The sequence below is a fragment of the Falco naumanni genome, chromosome 1 (assembly GCF_017639655.2).
Source record: "Falco naumanni isolate bFalNau1 chromosome 1, bFalNau1.pat, whole genome shotgun sequence".
Classification (NCBI taxonomy): domain Eukaryota; kingdom Metazoa; phylum Chordata; class Aves; order Falconiformes; family Falconidae; genus Falco; species Falco naumanni.
Window position 1 is genome coordinate 18,199,741 of NC_054054.1, and position 18,716 is coordinate 18,218,456.

The following is an 18,716-nucleotide window of genomic DNA, read 5'->3' on the forward strand; positions in this document are numbered from 1 at the left end:
TACCACAGGTGTTTAGTTGAAACTGCCTGATCTGAATTACAGTTTTTTTCCCTGCCATGCATCTTTTTCCTATGGCCTCCCACAAAATGACTACTGTGCCTTTTAGCTGTACCATTAACACTGAAAACCTGAATATAATTTACACACAGAACTGTAAATCCATGGGAAATTACTTTTAGCTCTATCCTATACCACGTAAGCTAATGTATTGCAAGTCACCAAACTTAGAAAATGTCCGAGTGCTAGCACAACAGGTTATAGGGCTGACAGTCAAAGATCTGGCAAGACTTATGCTTTCTCATAATTATATTTGCAGAAACTTAAGGTATTTTTTCGATACAGCTAACAGGTGCCAAGGGTATTTATCAGGTGTACTAAAAGTAAGAAGATGGGGAGAAAGATTTAAAATCACAATTTCTGAGTATGCAGTAAAACTTGCTTAAATGTTCCTGCGGTGTGTAAAGTTACACTATGGTAACTTAGGAGTACTTCTCTGAAAAGAAATAAATAGATAAAAACTACAAGTCTCTTGCGTTACTTTTGACTCTCTGAGTTTAGCTACTCAGGCATTTACTCAAATTCTTACTGGAACGTTCTACATGCTTTCCCTGGTTCAGATAAGGAGTTGTACTACAAGCTAGTATTTTTCCCTCTAACTTCTGAAAAATCAAAACCCCCAGATACTAAATTATGCTAATTTCATTTGTAAGAAACAGAAAATGTACAGACATTTCCACAACATGTATTATTGTGCATTTTCTTTTCCTCTGAAAACTTCACACTTGGAACATTTTTTAAACTCTCAGTCTCTCAAAGGGAACCACTGGTATTTGACGCACTTAAGCTTTGCTAGAGGTATGTTAATCATTATTTTGGAATGATCTGTTAAAACAATAATGGCTTTCACTAAGTTAAATGTTAACAAGAATGATGGGAACAACCTTAGATTAACGTGGTGTGGTATGAGCAATCTAAGTCAAAACAGGCGAGAAATGATAAAACGCTGCATATATTTAAAAGTTAACCACCCCCACCCTCCTTGAAATAAATTCCCAGAAAACATTTCTATTTCAATCGTGAATAATTCCCAGCCAAAATTCCAAAAAGCGTTTTCTAGAGAAACTCTATAAACAAAGCACTAATAGAAATCTGCATTTTTAAGGAAGGTTCAAATTGTAATCCCTTGATTGCAACCCCCTACTTCGTAGACTGGCTTGGATTCAAAACAAGAATGCTGTGTTTACCCCGCCCTGCTTCTTGGATGCATATATAACATATAACTGTAAGGAACAGTACTATATATGAAACTAGATATAGTTGTACTATTTTATGATATTTCAGATGCTAGCTTAGATTTGGCCTCTAACCTTTGCCTTCTACCTGACCCCAATCCAGATGCAAACTGAAGCTCTTCTTGACGTCCTGGCTAACAAAAATCTTTACAGACTGCACAACCCAAGGGCTTGAAACCCAGACCCCAGTGATCTCTCAGGTAGCTGCTGAAACGTCTGGTTGCCATTGGTGGCATTAGTTTTTAGAGCACAACCATGGCATGCCCAGGCAGTTGCACTATTCAGCCTTATCCAAAACCCAAATTTTACAAAGATATCTTCAGTTTCCTAAATTGTTGGTACATCAGGAAAGCAAAAAGGATACAGAGGGACTGAGTTTTGCTAGTCAGACTCTGAAGAACAACAGCAGCCACAGAGAGTAGATGTAAACTGGCAGCCTTAAGACAGTGCCCTACATTGCAGCATGAAAGCGGGCACGGGCCATCAATCTGCAGAGAATTTAACTCTGATTCCTTGGCATTTACGATCTTTGTGAAGATTTTAGTGTTAGTATTTTTATTATTTAAACAATGAAACTCCCCAGGACTTGCTGAAGAACTGAACCACATCTTCACGGAGACTATTTACATAAAACTAGAGAGGCCTTTCCAAATACAAGATTCAAACAGGTTGAGTGACACAAATTACTGAAGAACAATTAAAAGTTAGCACACACATCTCCCAGTGAGGGGATTAAGCAATATCATCTTCCCTTTGTACTTCCAGGATCATTCTTCCTGTAATACATAGGAATAATTTTACACCAGTCCTTTGGAGTGAAGTGGAACACTTGCTCCTTGAGGGCACAGCAGATGGAGGATAAAAAGACTGAAGAAGGGGGAAAACCCCTGAAAACTGATGCAATTTGCAACTTTCTCCTTTCTATGTGAAGTAATAATAGAAAATCACTGTGAAGGGTTAGTTGAGTGCTAAAAACCGCGGCTCTACCAAGGAAGAACCAAGAGAGAAATGGGAAGGCAGGATGCTGAGGAGCAAGGAAACAATAAGAAATATTGTCTTCTCAAACTAAGCTCCCGAAGGACATGCTGTATACAACCCTGCAGAAGGGTGCTTTCTGTGGGGGTTCTAAATAGTAGACAGGGACACATTCACAATTTTATTTTTTTTTTAAGTTTTTATTTGCTTCTGCTGACTGGATGTTAGGGCAATACCTCAGGCTGCCACAAGATGGTGGGACTGCAAAGTAAGATTTTGGAAAATTTGTCTTGTTATGTTTTTTTCCTAAACTGTATTGGAACACTGCTTAGGACTTAAATCTATCTAGACAGAAATTACCATACAGATCTTGGCAGCATAAACAAATACATGTACATACACACATATACTGCCTGTAAAGCTCTTTAAGAATTGGATTTTATTGTTTCTCTTTAGCAAGTTAGACAAAAGCTAGAAGCTTTCTTCTTTCAATGTAAATATTGGTATAAAAATGTCAGTATATTTACAATAATGTAACTGAGTGATTCATATAATCTGAAACGTATTGAGACCTTGCAGTCTAGTACTGGTTTTTTTACCTTTTGTTTTAAAATACAGAGGAAAACTTAAAAACTGGCAGACTTCATTTTATTCCATCTGTATTTTAGGTGTTTCAATCCACAAATACCACTAAGTGCATTTCAGACACAGAGGACAGCTGTGAGTTTCAAAGGAGTGCTGAACTGTAAGCTCTTTTGAGGATCAGGAGCATTTATTTCCCTTTCCGGTCTGCAGTGTAAGTCAACCAACAGCGTTTATGTATCTGCCTTGATGTGGGTCTCTCCAGGACCTGTAGAGGACCTTTCCTCCTGGGCTTCTTCCAGCTACAACTGATCAATTTAAGACAAGGCAGTATTTCTCCCTGCAAACCTGACCTTGCTTATATTCTAGGACCATTACAGCCACAGAAACTTAATGATTATACCTATCTTGGTATTTCTTTTCCTATCTGACAGTGTAATATCAGAGTGTTTAATGATTACACGTTCATATTTAACATGATTAAAAGTATTCATTAACAAGTATTAAAATAGTGTGTGTCAGTTCCAGCAGAAAATCCTCTGTTATCTAAATTGGATATCCAACCATCATTAATCGAGGTAGATTTTCTCCAAGTGCACAATGAATAATTACAAGCTTGAAATGGGAATGACAAAGCACAAAGCAGAAAATTGAATGCAACGCAAAAAGCATCAGCAGGCTGAGAAAGTCTATTTTGGCATGTCATGCTGGAAAGTCCGAGAAAGATGACTTACCTTACTAAAACATTAATACTGTTTTACTGTTGATACGTTTCCACAGGAGCATCCCCCACTCTGCCACTGTCCATGCAAAGGCATTACAAATGCAAATGCACCACAGCCTCTCCTTAGTCATCAGACTACACATATTTAAAGCCCCATTCATCTGAACTTTGTTATTAATATCCCTCACGGCATTGCTGTTTTGACAGCACTTTCCTTTGTGATACCACAGACGCTGTGGAAGTGGCTGTCAGACCGATTACAATGCCTGGAGTTTTTCACCCTCTCTACCATAAACAAAAATTACTGAAGCCCAGCAGGTCACCAGAAATCCATGCATACCCCTCACACTCGGACAAGCAGACAGAGTGTTCAGAGAGCTGGAGTCAGCGCTTCAGAGCACAAAGCCAACAAGCTCCTCATAAACTCTCAGAGAGGAAATATTAACAGGGCAAGGTCACATTACAAAAAAGATAAATGCTGTGCCAAAAATAGCTCTAGATCATGATGACACATAAACAGTTTGCATAAAGAACAAACAGTAGGAAACAAGCAGCTGTGAGGCTATAATTTATTTTAAGAGTTCTGGTAATAAAACAAAGGAGAACAGTACAGTTCAGTTTGTGTATCAGTACCTCCCAGAATTATTAGAATTACAGCTCTATCAATGTGTCACAGATCACAATCCTGGAAACAGCCCCCCTCACCAACATATCCTGTACCCACAACGTTTGCTGACTGCATCCTTGCTTACCTGCATTCAGGTCTGTAAAGCAAGTCCCATACCAGTAGAGACATTTTCCTCACATGCAATTCCAACTGGCTGCCCAGTGTGTATCTTTACTGCCAGTCTGCAGACAGCTTAAGTGAGATACTAGAGCCCATCACATACCAGTGATGAAACACCGAGTAAGAAACATCAAGGGAATGTTACAAATGTGCATTAACTACACACAGAGAGAATTGGAGCACTATTACAGCTGAGAAGCCAGTACACTGAGGCTAGGAAGGCAAAGCCTGCGTTCAGTAATGTTACAGTGAATCCAGAGTGGTTCAACTGATTTTGGGAGTCACGCTTTCGTCCAGAAATTAAAAGGTCAGGTCAAATGTATAATGTAACTGGTTGAACGTCCTACGTTAATGTTCCCACGTGTAGGTATCTTCAAAGCATTACACTCTATCATCTCCCTATGTAACGCTTATCTAGTACAAGTAGCAGAATTCATAATCTTAAGTACCAGCTGAAATTTTGCCTACAACTTGCAAAGCATATATGAAAGCATTTACCATTTCAAGTTGTGAGTTGTCTGTCCTCTCCTTGCTGCCACAAGAGCCTCGCTCTACTGCAAGTTAAAACTGATCTCAATTATATTTCTGTTTAGACAGAGAGAAAAACCAAACACATATTCTGCTCATTTATCCTTGTGCTCATGATTTTAACAATCCATGCTACCTTCCAGGGACACATTCAGGGGAGTAAGCAGTACAAGGAATACTGAAAATTGACAGACTCTATTTCCAAGTTAGACAACCACTCCAGTAATTATAACAGCAGCCAACTCATTCAGGTTAAGAGAGTGATGCTTTAAAGGCAGCAATGAAGACAGCAATTTAGGACACAGAGAAGAAAAGACAAGCTCTATGGAAGGACATTAAAAATTACTTAGAAAAATAGAGATTCTTAAAGAGACACACAAGCGCTTTTAGGTAAGGTGGGCAGAAGCCTAACAAACAGATGGGTTCCCATCAGGAAAAAAAAAAATCAACCAGTTCCAACGAATACACTGCTAAATTATTTTATCATTTGATAGGTTGTTCAGAAAGGTTGTTAAATTTCTACAGGATTGTGCAGGGATTGCAAGTATGTAAGAGCCACCACAAATAAACTACCTGTTCTTGTTTACTGGAAGAGAACACCACAAATCCCTAAGTAAGGGTGCTTTAAAAAACACACTCTCAGACCTTCCACATAGCAACAAAATACCATCCTTTCTTAAAGGTGACCATAGCCATCTAAGAAGTCATTTGTCATTGGCAAGAGAAATACATGGCTGCCTTTTTGTTGTTTGGGTTTTGTTGTTTGTTTGTTGGTTGGGTTTTTTTTTTTTAATAATCACAGCTGACACACCAACTCCATTTCTAAAACTGAAATTCATGCAAAGCAACTACAAATGTTCATTCACTACCAGTACCTAAAAACACACACTCCTGCAGCAGGGCACCAATTAAACTGATTTAATGACCCTTGCATCATGCTAGAAACGTGCCTCCTAATGTGTATTTAATTGCTAGACTAGGTCTTTAAGTTGTGCCATATGCAGAGGTTCTTTCTGCTAGCTGGTTAGAAAAAGCTGAAATTAGATAGGACGTGGAAGGGGCTCCAGAGGCATAATTGATGAGCAGATTGTGAGGATCAGGGAAGGAAGCCTGGAACAGGCAGAAATGAACAGGAATTTTCAGTGTCCTAAGGCCATTTGTGTTTGGCAGGAAACAGCTTTCTAGTAAAGACTTCATTTCACATAAAAATGTTTTGTTTTGGGATTACTGTAGTTTCCCACTATGAAGAGAATAAAGCTCATTCCTTGTGGGGAACTATCTGCCTCTAAACAAAGAAATTCTTATATACAGGTTTGCATTTGGAAAATAAAAGAACAATTTTCGTAATCATTGATTTCCAAGTCGATGTCTACTTCCAGTCTGTACAGTGCCAGTGCAGACTGCAGCCCCACTAAGACAGATCCAATTTCTTGCATTCACCAAAAATTTAAAACATTCTTTGTCTCTGGAGGAGAGTAAGAATTGTGCACGTGCTCCTTCTCACCTTGAGGATATTATGTTAGTAGTGTCCTCATCATTTTCTTGTTTTGCTTCTTCAGTCCCAGTGGTTAAATGCACAGGAACATACCAGTTCTACGTTCTGGATTATTTGACTCCAGTACACAGCATTTGCCAGCTATCACATACTGCCACTTACATACCCTTTTCCTCAGCTGATTGCAACGGTGACTAGAGCAGCAAGTAATATCTTGTCATATAATGTACTGCATTCCTCTTTAGAGGAATTCATACCCATAAGAGAATGTAATAGGGATGTTGTTTTGTTAAATATGCATTTATGTGCTTTTTTTCTTTCCTGTGCATACACACAAACACAGGCAGGTCAGCTTTGTAACTAAACTCTTCTGAACTACTCGACTATACACATCAGCGATAGTAGTTACGAAAATCCAAGCCACGTACATCAGTCAGTCGCAAAAGTATTAATATTTGATTCAGTGACATTTCAAATATTTATTTGCTCCCTGAGCAATCTTAACTCTCACGTCATCTGGTAGAAATTGTGATGAACTGTAGATGGAAAGAGGTAATATAAAAAGAGAAATCCAATTTTGTACCCCTTCTAGGTAAAAATTGTAGAACAAACCCTTAAGTTAATTTCCTTATGCAGTGCCATATTCTCTGTGCTAATTTTACAGAACAAATAGTTCTAATCCACTTTGTATCATTACCAATGTATGATGTGTAAAGCAGCTGTGGGATTTTAAATTTAAAATATAAGCCACACAAGCAGAGAGAAGCAAATACCATAAGAGCAAGCAAAATGGATTCCCCAGAGGGGACAATTTTACAGAGGTGGAGCTGTACTGGAAATACCAAGGATATTTCAAGTAGTAGCAAGCATGAGTGATTGCCTAATTGCACTATTAGTTCCTTAAAGCAGATTTCACAATATGTTGTTGTGATTTAACCACTGGACATATGTGCAGATACATACAGAGGGAGTGAGGTATTTATTGATTTTTGGTTTTAAACTGACATAAGTTTTCAATTGTGGGGTGTTTTTTTCTTCACACAAAAGGCCTCAGCAGTTTCCAGTTGTAGCACTTGTACCTTCCCTTTCCATGACTGTGAGCAATGCTGATGTTCCAGTTTTCATACTGGGAGGCTGGGGTGTTGGATGTTTCAGATACTGGGTTCTCTCATTCTGTGAGTGAGAAATTTCAAACACTGTTTCCATTCTCATACACGTAGCTCACAATTCTTCAGCAACATCTTACCCAACAGTAAGATCAAGATCAATTAACACATGAAGGTTTCTGCCACTCTCTGACTTGTCCTGGATTCAATCTGCATTTTTATAACTGACTTCAGTGTTGGAACATCCACATCATGTGAGAGCTACCATTTGTCAAACTTGTTTTATGTTTAAAAAATGGCTGCGTTTTCTTTTGAGCAAAGCTATTCTTCTTTCGAATGCACCACATTTGTTCCGCTTGCATACGTTCTGTGGTCATCTTTGCCAAAGGGGTGCTGATAGGAACACAACATGGGAGAAGGGCAGGGGCTCCACAAAACTGTGGGCAGCAGCTGAACTCGGGACAAAAGAGCAGATCTGTGCCTTTGACCTTTGTCTCCCAACAGCTGTAAGGTGTTTTAAGATTTGCAACCATATTAAAACACATATGACATTTTAAAGGAGTACTAATCATGGCTGTATGGTCTTACCTTTGTTTTTGCTTTTAATTCTACAAGTTACATATTTTAGTGAATTAGCTAAGACAGCACAAAGAGAAAAAGGATTATTTAATAATAATATCCCACACAAACACATACACAAACCTACACACAAATTTCAAAGCATCTTCACCTGTTCTACAGTCTTTTTTTGAGTTTTGTGCACTTATACACAGAAAAAATACCAGTATGAAAAATATCAAACTCTTCAAATATCAGCTCTTTATATTAGTTCCTACACGGATGACAGCAGCTAGTCTTTCTCCCAGTCGGAGCCAGTGACCCAGCACCACTACAGAAGTGTGACCTGGATTCCATTGTGTTTTGTGCCCCCTCAACAAAACTGTCAGCTCAGCTCTAACTGCAAAAGTCTTTATTATTATTGATGTATGAGAACAGGAAAAACATAAATTAATAAACGGAACCTTAGTAGATTTTGCACTACCAGACTTTTGACTGATAATAACATATAATTAAAAATTAAACACAGTGAATCTGGAGGTTCATGAGAAAAAGTCAGCATGGACCCCTAACATATATATTTTTTTCTTTTCTCCACAGCAAGTTTTCATATTGTGGCCACTTTCCAAGAGCTCAACTTGCCAAACAGGTTGCATCAAACCCAGAGACCATGCCGCTCTTCAGCACAATGAAAAGAAACGTTACCCCAAAACAAGGTAATCACATAGGCACTCTGTACAAACACTGTGAAATGAACTTCACCTCCGAAGTTTAGAAATGGAACAAAAGGTTAGAGGAAAAATGTAGACGATCAATGGAAACAACAGCAGAGATCAGAACTTGTCTGCCTGAATTCTGGACCATTGCTACACCTAAATCATACCTCTCCGAACTCAAATGTGAAAAAGTAAATAGAAAAAGTACCCTTCACAACGCAACACATGGACATACAAGGTCAGTGTTCTATAAATTCTCAGCTTCAGAAGCAGAACTGCAGGACCAGCGATTTATAGGCAACTCCTGCTGATGCTTCTAATTGCTATAGTAGACATTATGTGCCTTCTTCACAGCAGTAGCACGTAAAATCTCTTCTCCATTTCGTCTGCTAAAGCTCAGCTAGCATGCCTATTCCTGGGGCTCATCAGTGTGTGCTACAGATGTTATTAGATAACCTTGCAGGGAAAAAAATTGCATGCAGCTGAGCCCCAGTCTCATTTGTTTTGAACAGATAGAATTTAGGCACCTTTTTCAAGCTGTAGCTCTCAGTGGGGTGTTCAGTACATCATCTTCCTGGAGTTTGGGGGTGGCTTGTTTTCTTAAGCATTTCCTCCACAATTATTTGGCTTACAGGCACAGAAAAAATAACCTTTTGTTTCTGCCACTTGCCTACTTGTATCTCTGGTAGAGGTTGTTCCAGAGACATGACCAGTACTACTTATCTTAACATCCAAGTAAGGAAAATATACCCAATAGATGCTTCTTTACCATTTTTAAATAAGTTACACAGTATTTGAACAGTCAGTGAGAGTGCTACAAACATCTATCAGCTAACACTGTCACTTCTCACAGTCCTCTGGCTCCTTAAAGCTGTTTTCTGGTCAATTATCCTAACTCTCACATTCTGATGAAAAATTAACAAACCTCATAGGAAGACAATTCAGTTTTCTTTTCCAAAGCATTATAAATTCTTGACATTTCTTAAAGTGAGGGACAGGACTGAGAAAACCATTGGGAGATAAAACAGCATTGCAGATGTCTGTCTTCTATGCATCTGTGATATACCTACCTTCATGCATAACGAATATGCTCACTTCATAGGAATAGGGAAAGGACAGAGGTGAATGATTTCCAGCAATCAGGTTCATATCATGGCATGTTTTTGCACTAAACGATCAAGCTATGCTTTCCTTCTCGTTACTTGCATTGCTATCAGTCAAAGGTCACACAAAATAAATGTAAGCTGTCTCTTCTTCCTAATTCACATTAGACCCTCAACTGGAGTGATGTACCCTGATTCCATTTTGGAGGTGTGTTACAGATATCACTTAGGGCATACACTGAAGACTACCACTAACAGTCTCTTGAACTGGAATTTCATTACCATCATATTAAATCTGATCAGAGTTAAAAGGCTATGTGGCATTCATAATCCACTGGTTCTGTTTCTCTGACTGCATACTCTGAATATGTGGACTACTGCTATCAGTGCTTATAGAAGGAGAGCTGAACTTGCAAAAAGATTAATATTACAAAAGACTGAAGTCATACACAGTTCTGTGAACAGGACTGGGTTCTTCCTTGGCCCAGAAAATTCTCATTAACTTCGCAAAATTGTGTAAGTATTGAAATACAAATTGGACCTGGACCCTCAAAACCACATAGGTTTGTTACTATGGTCACAGTGACTTTTATTTTAAAACCAAAGGCCCAAAATTATAAAGGAATACATAAAAGTAGACTTCTCTTCCAGTTTTCTAGGTAACAGAACATGTTGAAATTGGTGACAAGAGAAATTCTTCCTTTGTCTATTTCAAATGATAGTAAGATCAAGGCAATCCAGATATTTTTGATTAAGCCAAGCCATTAGCATTACTTTTCCTAACCAGCTTTTCACAAATAGAAATTCTCCAGAAAAGCTTTGAAATCAGACATCGAAGTCGTGTGTGTGTGTGTGTGTGTGTGGAGAAAAAGACATTTTAGAGTGATAACAGGAAACATACAGAAAAACCTACAAAACCATGTCATTCTGTATGTTGCTGCCACATGTGTTACAGCACTGTGGGTCAGCCGGTACAGCAGATCATGTCCTGTCTAGACTTCAGGGAGTGGGGACAGCTGGAGGATTTTACCTGTCAAAAGAAGGCTTCTCTCCACAGTCAAATGCATCCTGTAACTCCTTGACAAGATTAGCCTGCCCAGGCAGTCGAAAAAGGCCTTCTTCCTTTAGCCCCCGCTGTCGGATAAAATCCACACACTGTTCCACCAACATAGGAGCCAAGCGGTTCCCATAACGCTTTTCGTATCGAACAGTATCTTCCAGCTTCTGGCCAAAAATACCTGCATGAAAAAGAGAGATGTAACTTGGCTGAGATCCATAAAACATTTGAGGAGCCTGTGTCTTCCATTACAACCCATGCAATTTACAATTAATTTAAATGCATGGACAATTAAGCTACTCTGTTCTTAAGAATAAAATGCTCAGTTTCACCTTTGATACTCTCATGGAAATACAGTGCTGACATATTTCGCAACAATACTCAAAAATATTATTTAAAATAAAATACTATAAACAATTTTTCAGACCATAAGCATAGAAAACATAGAAATAATACAAATAGGATTTTCTGTCACAAAACTTCTATTCAAAAGTGATACGCATCTCCATCTACTTTGTTTCACGCCCAATTACCTATAAAAGAATAAGTACTTCCTGTATCAGTATCAATGGCATATAAATATTACCTTTACACATGGAGGGCAAAAGATTTATAAATACAGCTCAGGATGTTGCTCCTAATACACCGAATTATTAAGTTTTCCACATAAACAAAGATCTTTCCTATAATCTATTACCAATTGCATTATCACCATCTCCTTTAGCAACAATAAATTTTGTGTGTGACAAAAGAACCTGACATGAAAGGTGAAATATATCAGACAAACTGCAGGAAACATGCATTCATACTTAACCTCAGAGGAACATGGAGATTTTTTTGACAGAATTAACTTCAACCCTGATCTGACAGTATCATCACTACTGCTGGAAAGACAGCAACCCTTCATAACTTATTATGCCCTCCATTTCAAATTGCAGAGCCAGCCATCATAGACAGCATCACAATAATATTCAGGCATGTCATCTGTGATGGAAGGTCTCTCTTGAGACCACTGTTTGTTGAATACTATTGGTGCTGAAGTGAGGCAATTCAATTTCTATATATAACAACACAATGAATAGTTCTGAAGCAGTCGTGACCAGAAACTAAAGACCAAATAATTATCTATGCTTGGAAGGCTCCTTTTCCAATTATGTATGGTGTAAAGTGGAAAAAAAAAAAAAAAAGTAAGTCAAATTGTGCCCCTCACTGAGCACACAGTGCCTACTGGTTTAAAAATGTTCAACAAGGAGAACAGACTTGCTTTGGTTTGTTTTTTTCTAAAGAAAGCCCAGAGTTGAGCTAGTCAGCTTTCGCTTTTGGCCCAAAAACTTCATCCACCCATAAATTACAATTACATGAATAAGTAACCACAAGCTAAGGTAGCATTCAGATTGAAGCATCCTTCAGGGTAACCTTCAATTTTTCTTTCAACAAAAGAAAGGTAACTCACACCTCAGTTGTAAAGGGAAAAGTTGCCTTGCGTATGCTCCAAGATGTTATGTCAAGTGGCTGTCAAGCTGTCAGTCACCCATACTGAAGGTCTGGGGTTTGTATTTAAGCGCAATTATTTTTACTGTAGCACAGGAAATAACTGGAGAGAGTAACTGATGTCCAATGAAGATGTCCAGAAAGTATCCTGAGATGCAGAGCAGCATGTTTTGTGATTTCCATGGTACCCACATTTGTGGATGCCAAAACCAGCAGTAGGTAGGGGGACTGATCATCACACACTCTTTATTAGATCACTTTTTCCCATGTCATACAAAACCCAAAGCCCAACAATTAGCAATTAAAGAAGGATTTTTTGGAATATCAAAGTGAGTCAAGCTCAGAAGAATACTGACTGATGCGGAATATTTGGTGTCCTCAAAGTTCAGCCTCTTCATGCTGGCAGAGGACTTAAAATGTATTTTCTTAATTCTTACATACCTTCCTAACCTCCTGCAAACTGCCTACGGGCATAGCAGGAGTATTAAATGAATTTGGGTTTCTTGTATTTGAGTTAAGAGTTGCTGCTGGTCAACATAGAGGAAATCCTCAAGTCTCTCCATTTTCTAGACCCTCCTTTTGAAAGTGATGGAATTAAGGAGGAAGGTCCACAGAAAATCAGTTAAGAAATGTGCATGATTATTAGAGTTTGGGGATTTCAAAGTGCTTAATGTACAAGAAGGCTGCTGTTCAGCACCCCCAAAATTGTTTCTTCTCCTGGCCAAACGAGCCCCACTTCCCTGCCTCTCCTCGAAGGGCATGTGTTCTAGCTCCCAGAAATCTTGGTGACCCTTTGCTCACCTCCCTCCAGTTTTATCTTCTCCCCTGCCTTTTTTGTTTGTTTGGGTTTTTTTGTTTTGTTTTTTATTGGGTACAATATTTGGCGTAAGGTCTAAAAAATGCTGAGCAAAGGGTTAATCACTTCCCTCTGTCCACTTTGCTTCTGCTGATACTGCCCAGACCGCTGTCAAAGCTTCCTGGCTGCCAGGTCCACTGCTGTCTCGTGTCAAGCTCAGTGCCCTCCAGGGCACCCAGCTCCTTTCCACAGAGCTGTTTACCTGGAGTTAATCCTTCTAAGGTGTAGGATTTGGCCATCCTAGTCCAGTTTGTCCTATGAATATACAGTCCAAGCTTCCCTTCAAGAGCCCATGAGATCTCTTGGTTTTAAACACAAGAGGTTTTGCCTCTTTTAAAAAAAATCCACGTAGGATAGGATATTCCAATTATATGATGGATAATTACAACTCATGTCCACTAACAGTACAATTAGTATGAATAAGCTTTGTCCTGTTGGCTATACTTTCTTCTCTCCATGCTAACATTCTTTAATCAGCAATGTGCATATTGCAGCTTACATTTGCAGAGGAAAGAGTAAGTTCTCAAACCTACCAGACTGCTTTGAAGTTCCTATTAGTAATGACACTGCAGTGAAAACACATCACTTTCTATTAATACATTTTTTGGGATGCTGCTTCCCCCTCCCCGCCCCCCCCCTTCATTTCAGATTTGGCTTTCAAAGCATGTCTAACAGATGATGAATAAAATCAGAATATGGGTTTTATGCACAGTGGGAGCAAAAACTGTTCCGATACTATTATAAATTCCTGATGCACCACAACACAAAATGTATTGAAAACAGGTGGCAGCCATAAAGCATTACAGTGTCTGTAACTAGTTTGAAAGAGTAATTTTTAAGACAAATAGAAAGTAAAGAGTGATTCACATACAAAAGGTGACATACATGAAATGGATATGACAAACTGCATTGTTCTATTGGAGCAGCAAATCACACTACTGAATGAAGAAAACCTTAAAAAAAATGTATCTGAGGAAAAATAAAACTTGATATGATAGAGAAGTAACCAGTGTCAAGAAAAAAAAAATTAATGCAAATCAGAGACTAAAATTTCCCGGTTCTGGTCCCTGAAGTGGAAACATTGAATTGTTTCTACTACTGACTGCAATAAGGTACACTGTAAATTAAGGGAATTCTGTTGAGACACTTAAAATACACATAGCTGGGAATGCCTGAAGGAGAGAGAGAATAACCACATCAGTTGTCTCAGTGATAGATAGGATTCAGATCCTACACAATCCTCAAAACACAGTTGCATTGAGTCTGGCCACATACACACTTCATGGCTGGAGGGGCAGGTGTATGCCCCACTATCCTCACGTCAGATAAAGCCTCAGGGACTTGGCTCCCCATCTATACGAATGGCGATAATACCGTATTTACTTCACAGGCATGAGGATTTCCACACTCAGCTTTGGAAAGCTCATAGGTATCATGGCAATTCTGACAACCATGTAATAACCTAAAGTTAAGACCCTAAGTCTCATGGAAAATCACCAGGTCACACTTTGAAGTGCTTCCAAAGTCACCATTTACTACAGTCTACATTCTCCAATTTGTTTGGCTTTGGAATTCATCTCAGGCAGGCTTAGTTTAGATTCAAAGTCTAGGCTGAATTTCTCCAACGGAATTATTTCCTTCACCTAACAAATGTAGAACACTGCACCAAGCAGCACTTGGCCATGAAAGGGATCAGTCATGATAAACCTGCACAAATATTGACTCCAAGTTACAGACTTGCTGATGCCTTATGGAATATGTACTTTGTTGCCAAGGGCAGAACTGGCAGAAACATGACAATTTTGCTTCCACATCACATTGTCATAACTTTTACCTTGTTCATCAACTTTCTGGTGTCTGTTGGGTCTTTTGCTGTTTTAGAATAAAAGCCATGATCGTTGCCCTGCAAGATGCACTTCTTCCACTGTCCCTTTCTAATGCTTTTATCCGCTCTTATGCCATAACTAACTGCTACAGAGATACTGCAAATTAATAGTTTACAAAGACTAAGACATCGACTATTACAAAGCAAGGGCAATGCTGTGAAGAACTGTGGTTGCAAACATACGGTTATCGTGGTGGTTGACAGAGGCAGCAACAGTGAACACTATCAGCTAGCTATACCTGGTAAATACCAGCATCTCCTTCACAAAGAAGCAAGGAAAAGGCAGTCCAACTTACAGAGACTACAGCATAAACCAAAACCACAGAGATAATTTCACATGCTGTTTTTAAAAAGTGAATTTCCACTACACTATCTAAACAAGAACACCTCTGTGGAGAGGTAAATATAAGCCCTCACAACTCATGTTGTAAGCCAAACCCAAGTTCTCTTCCTAAATAGCGATGTCTCCAAAATCCAGAAATGTACAGATGCACAAGTGCTGACCTGCGGTTTCATTTATCCCTGCATAGAGTGCCAGAGGGGAAACAAACAAAGCCAAGAAGAAAACTTGAGGTTCAGAATGGCAGCAGTTTAGCTTCCCCACAAGTGGTGGAAGGCAGGAAAATGTATAGGATTCCAGTTCTGACCAGTCACTAGATTTAATCAGCAGAACTGCTTTTTCGGAGAGGCCTTTGTAGATCTTTAAAGCTATACCAAATTAAGCCAAGATCACGCATAACATCAGAGGAAAATCACATGCTAGAAAAGGGCATGCCGAGTGGTTATTCATTAACTAGAACATTCCCGCAGCAGAAGTTTTGTAAACATTTTGAGAAACCAGATTTCCAAGCCTAACAGATACCTGTAAAGCTTATGAAAGGCATTACAGTGCTAGATCCAAATTCTGCATATGTCTACTCAAAATTTGTGAAAGCACTGCGGTATTTTCAATGGTACATATTCACAGTTAGAGTATGTTTTTAAAAATCTAAGAATGCTATTAGTCAGTGATTCCCTTAGCTACTGAACAAGGCAGGGGTCACATTTCAAGTCTATCGACTCCAAGCTTCTGATTCAGTAAGAAAAAAGGAGAAAGATCTAGGCAGTGGTTCTGCCTCCTTGCTTTATAAGGAATAGTTTGAAAAAGCCTACCTGCCGCTCTAGCTCTGCCACAGCACACGTACTTAGTGAGGCAGAAAGTTTCTGTCTTTCCCAAGCCAGACCTCAGCAATTCAGATGATAGCATGATTTTCAGACAGTGTAAAGCACAGAGGGCTGATGCTTTCAAGAGAGGGCCTATGCCTGTATGCGTGTTCTTTCAGTGTGCACCTGAGCATCTCTGTCCTTCCAAAACAAGTTCTGAGTTTATAGGCTATACTGATCAGAAAGGGTCAGTTAAGGTCAAAGGAATTATCTCAACTTAGGATCTGGATGAGAATTTTAAGCAGCTCTCAATTCAACATCAGTAATTCATTGACAGTGAAAATACAAGATCAGGTCAACAGCTTTCAACAGCAGGGCTGGGAACAAAGGTCCTGGAATAACTCAAAGAAGTGGTGGTCATGGCCACGTAACACTTAAAATGGAGTTCTAAATTATTATCTGTCAGCTTTTTGCTCTGCTGTTCCCCAGCACTAAGTCTCTTAGAGTGGATCAAAGGCAGGGAGTATTTTCTTCTCTAAAGAACTTTGTAATGTACAGAAGAGGAAAATTTCCACCAAGGAAAGCAGCAGCAGAATTTTGTTCCTGCTTGATGATTATTTTTTTTCCTTCAAGCCTTCTCCTAGCCCACAGTCAATGTGATGCCAGCACTAGATAAGGTAAGATAAACTTCTGCCCTGGAGTTTAGTACAGCTGCACACCAGAGGTTACTGCTTAGAAAAAAACAATTCTGAAATAAGAGCAGAACTAGCTACAGGCTGGAAAGTAAGGAAAGCAATTTTAAAAACATCGCTGGGAAGTTATCAGAGAAGTTAACAGAATGGGAAGTTATCACAGTCTATTACATCAGGGCCTGCACCATTTCTCTGGTCGAGGCCTATGACACCTCCTCCTCGAAAACTCTCCTCATCCAAGTTCACCATGCTAGTCAATGTTCTCACCACTGTGTGCCAGCAAAGCTACCCCTCAGTTACTGCTTTCTCCACTTACCCTGCATGTGCTCTCAAGAGGTTTCTGTGGTGGTACTTAACAGAGAACATCTTCTCTAAATTGGATTTTAAAGATCTTTGGCTCTGGATCTGCTCAGATGCTGCCCTCAGAGCACCGACTTCTCCTATGACATGATGACCAAACAGGTCTGACGTTTAATTTTTCGCGGTCTATCAAAATACAGCTTGGATCTGCATTTCCAGGAGGGGTTGTATACCTTGTATCATCAGTGAAGATAACAAGTATCTCTGCCTAAACATACAAAGTCATGATTCCCTTGTAGTTCTTCCAATGACTAGCCAATGGTTTTCCCTGCTAATTTTGTTTTCTGCATGGTTTTGCACAGCTGTGAACTAAATGCTCTGCTTTATCCAAGTATGGGCTAGGTTTGCCTTTTTTTGTACTTAGGTAAATACAATCTGCAAATTTAGTTACAAGAATTCAGTATGCCAATTAATAAGACAAGTGTTGTTGCCTGTGCATCCATAGTGAAGACATGACTGAAAGTCCAATTAATGTTCATCTTTCTGTTGACTTCAGTGGGACATGGACCTAGTTAAACATGGGCATCCAGCATTCTGCAGCGCTGATCTAGGGGCCTCTTGACAGAAAATGTGTATAAAAAAGCAACTAAAACAAACAATATGTAGAGAAAAACAAATTAGCAGCGTGGCTTCCATCGTTCTGTCCTCTGCCCCAAGCACAGCAGCTTCACTTGCAGTTTCAGACATGAAGAGTTTCTGTGTCAGAACATACAGGGAAGAATCAACAGCTGAAGCTCTTCTTGGAGCAGCTAAGGCTGCACCCAGGCACAAAGGCAGCTGTCTGCAAAACTACCCGTTAAGCCTTTATTCAACTTCCAACCATTTCTCAAATAGTTAAGTGTATAAACAGGGCACAGACAGCTCTAATTCACACCGACACCTTGAAATGCACAAGCATACTTCATACAGACACATCCGTGTCCTCCTGGCCAGTCTCCAAAGGACTGAACTCCAGCAACCAAGGGAAACAATGCATCAAGGAGGGGGGGTACGGGGGGCAAACAGCTTTCAATGCAATCTTAGCTGCAGGTGGTAACTGCTCTGTGTTGTAGTTCTGTGGCAAGACCCTCACTGGCTGTGATCCCTCATTTCAAGGCATTGCCCCTGACTGCCTGCACACATAATCCTCAAAAGCAACGATGCCACTATGTCACTACTGAGTCTTGTGAGCAAAGAGCTGCACGATTTTGCAAAAGGACAAACGGCAGCATGGAGGAACACTTTAGAGACGAACAGGAGATGAAGATGATTGTATAAGCCCTGCGTAAAGATCACCTCTCATACCTCAGAACAACATGACAGTTGAGCCCTTTCACTTAGATTTCTCTGTCCAGCATAGTTCTCAAGGCAGCACCAAAATTCTCTT

The 18,716-nt window shown here is 39.5% G+C and overlaps 1 protein-coding gene across 5 annotated transcripts in view; it reads right to left on the reverse strand.

The window, feature by feature from the left end:
- The window catches only part of ARHGAP24 (Rho GTPase activating protein 24), a 219,548-nt gene that overhangs the window by 12,238 nt on the left and 188,594 nt on the right, over positions 1-18,716 (reverse strand). For 4 of the 5 annotated variants that reach the window (XM_040583303.1, XM_040583323.1, XM_040583331.1 and 1 more), the window contains one exon: positions 10,897-11,104. In XM_040583303.1, the coding sequence (XP_040439237.1) occupies positions 10,897-11,104 (208 nt within the window). Of the gene's footprint in view, positions 1-10,896; positions 11,105-17,306; positions 17,635-18,716 lie in introns of those variants that run through there. The other variant, XM_040583341.1, reaches the window with a different exon arrangement.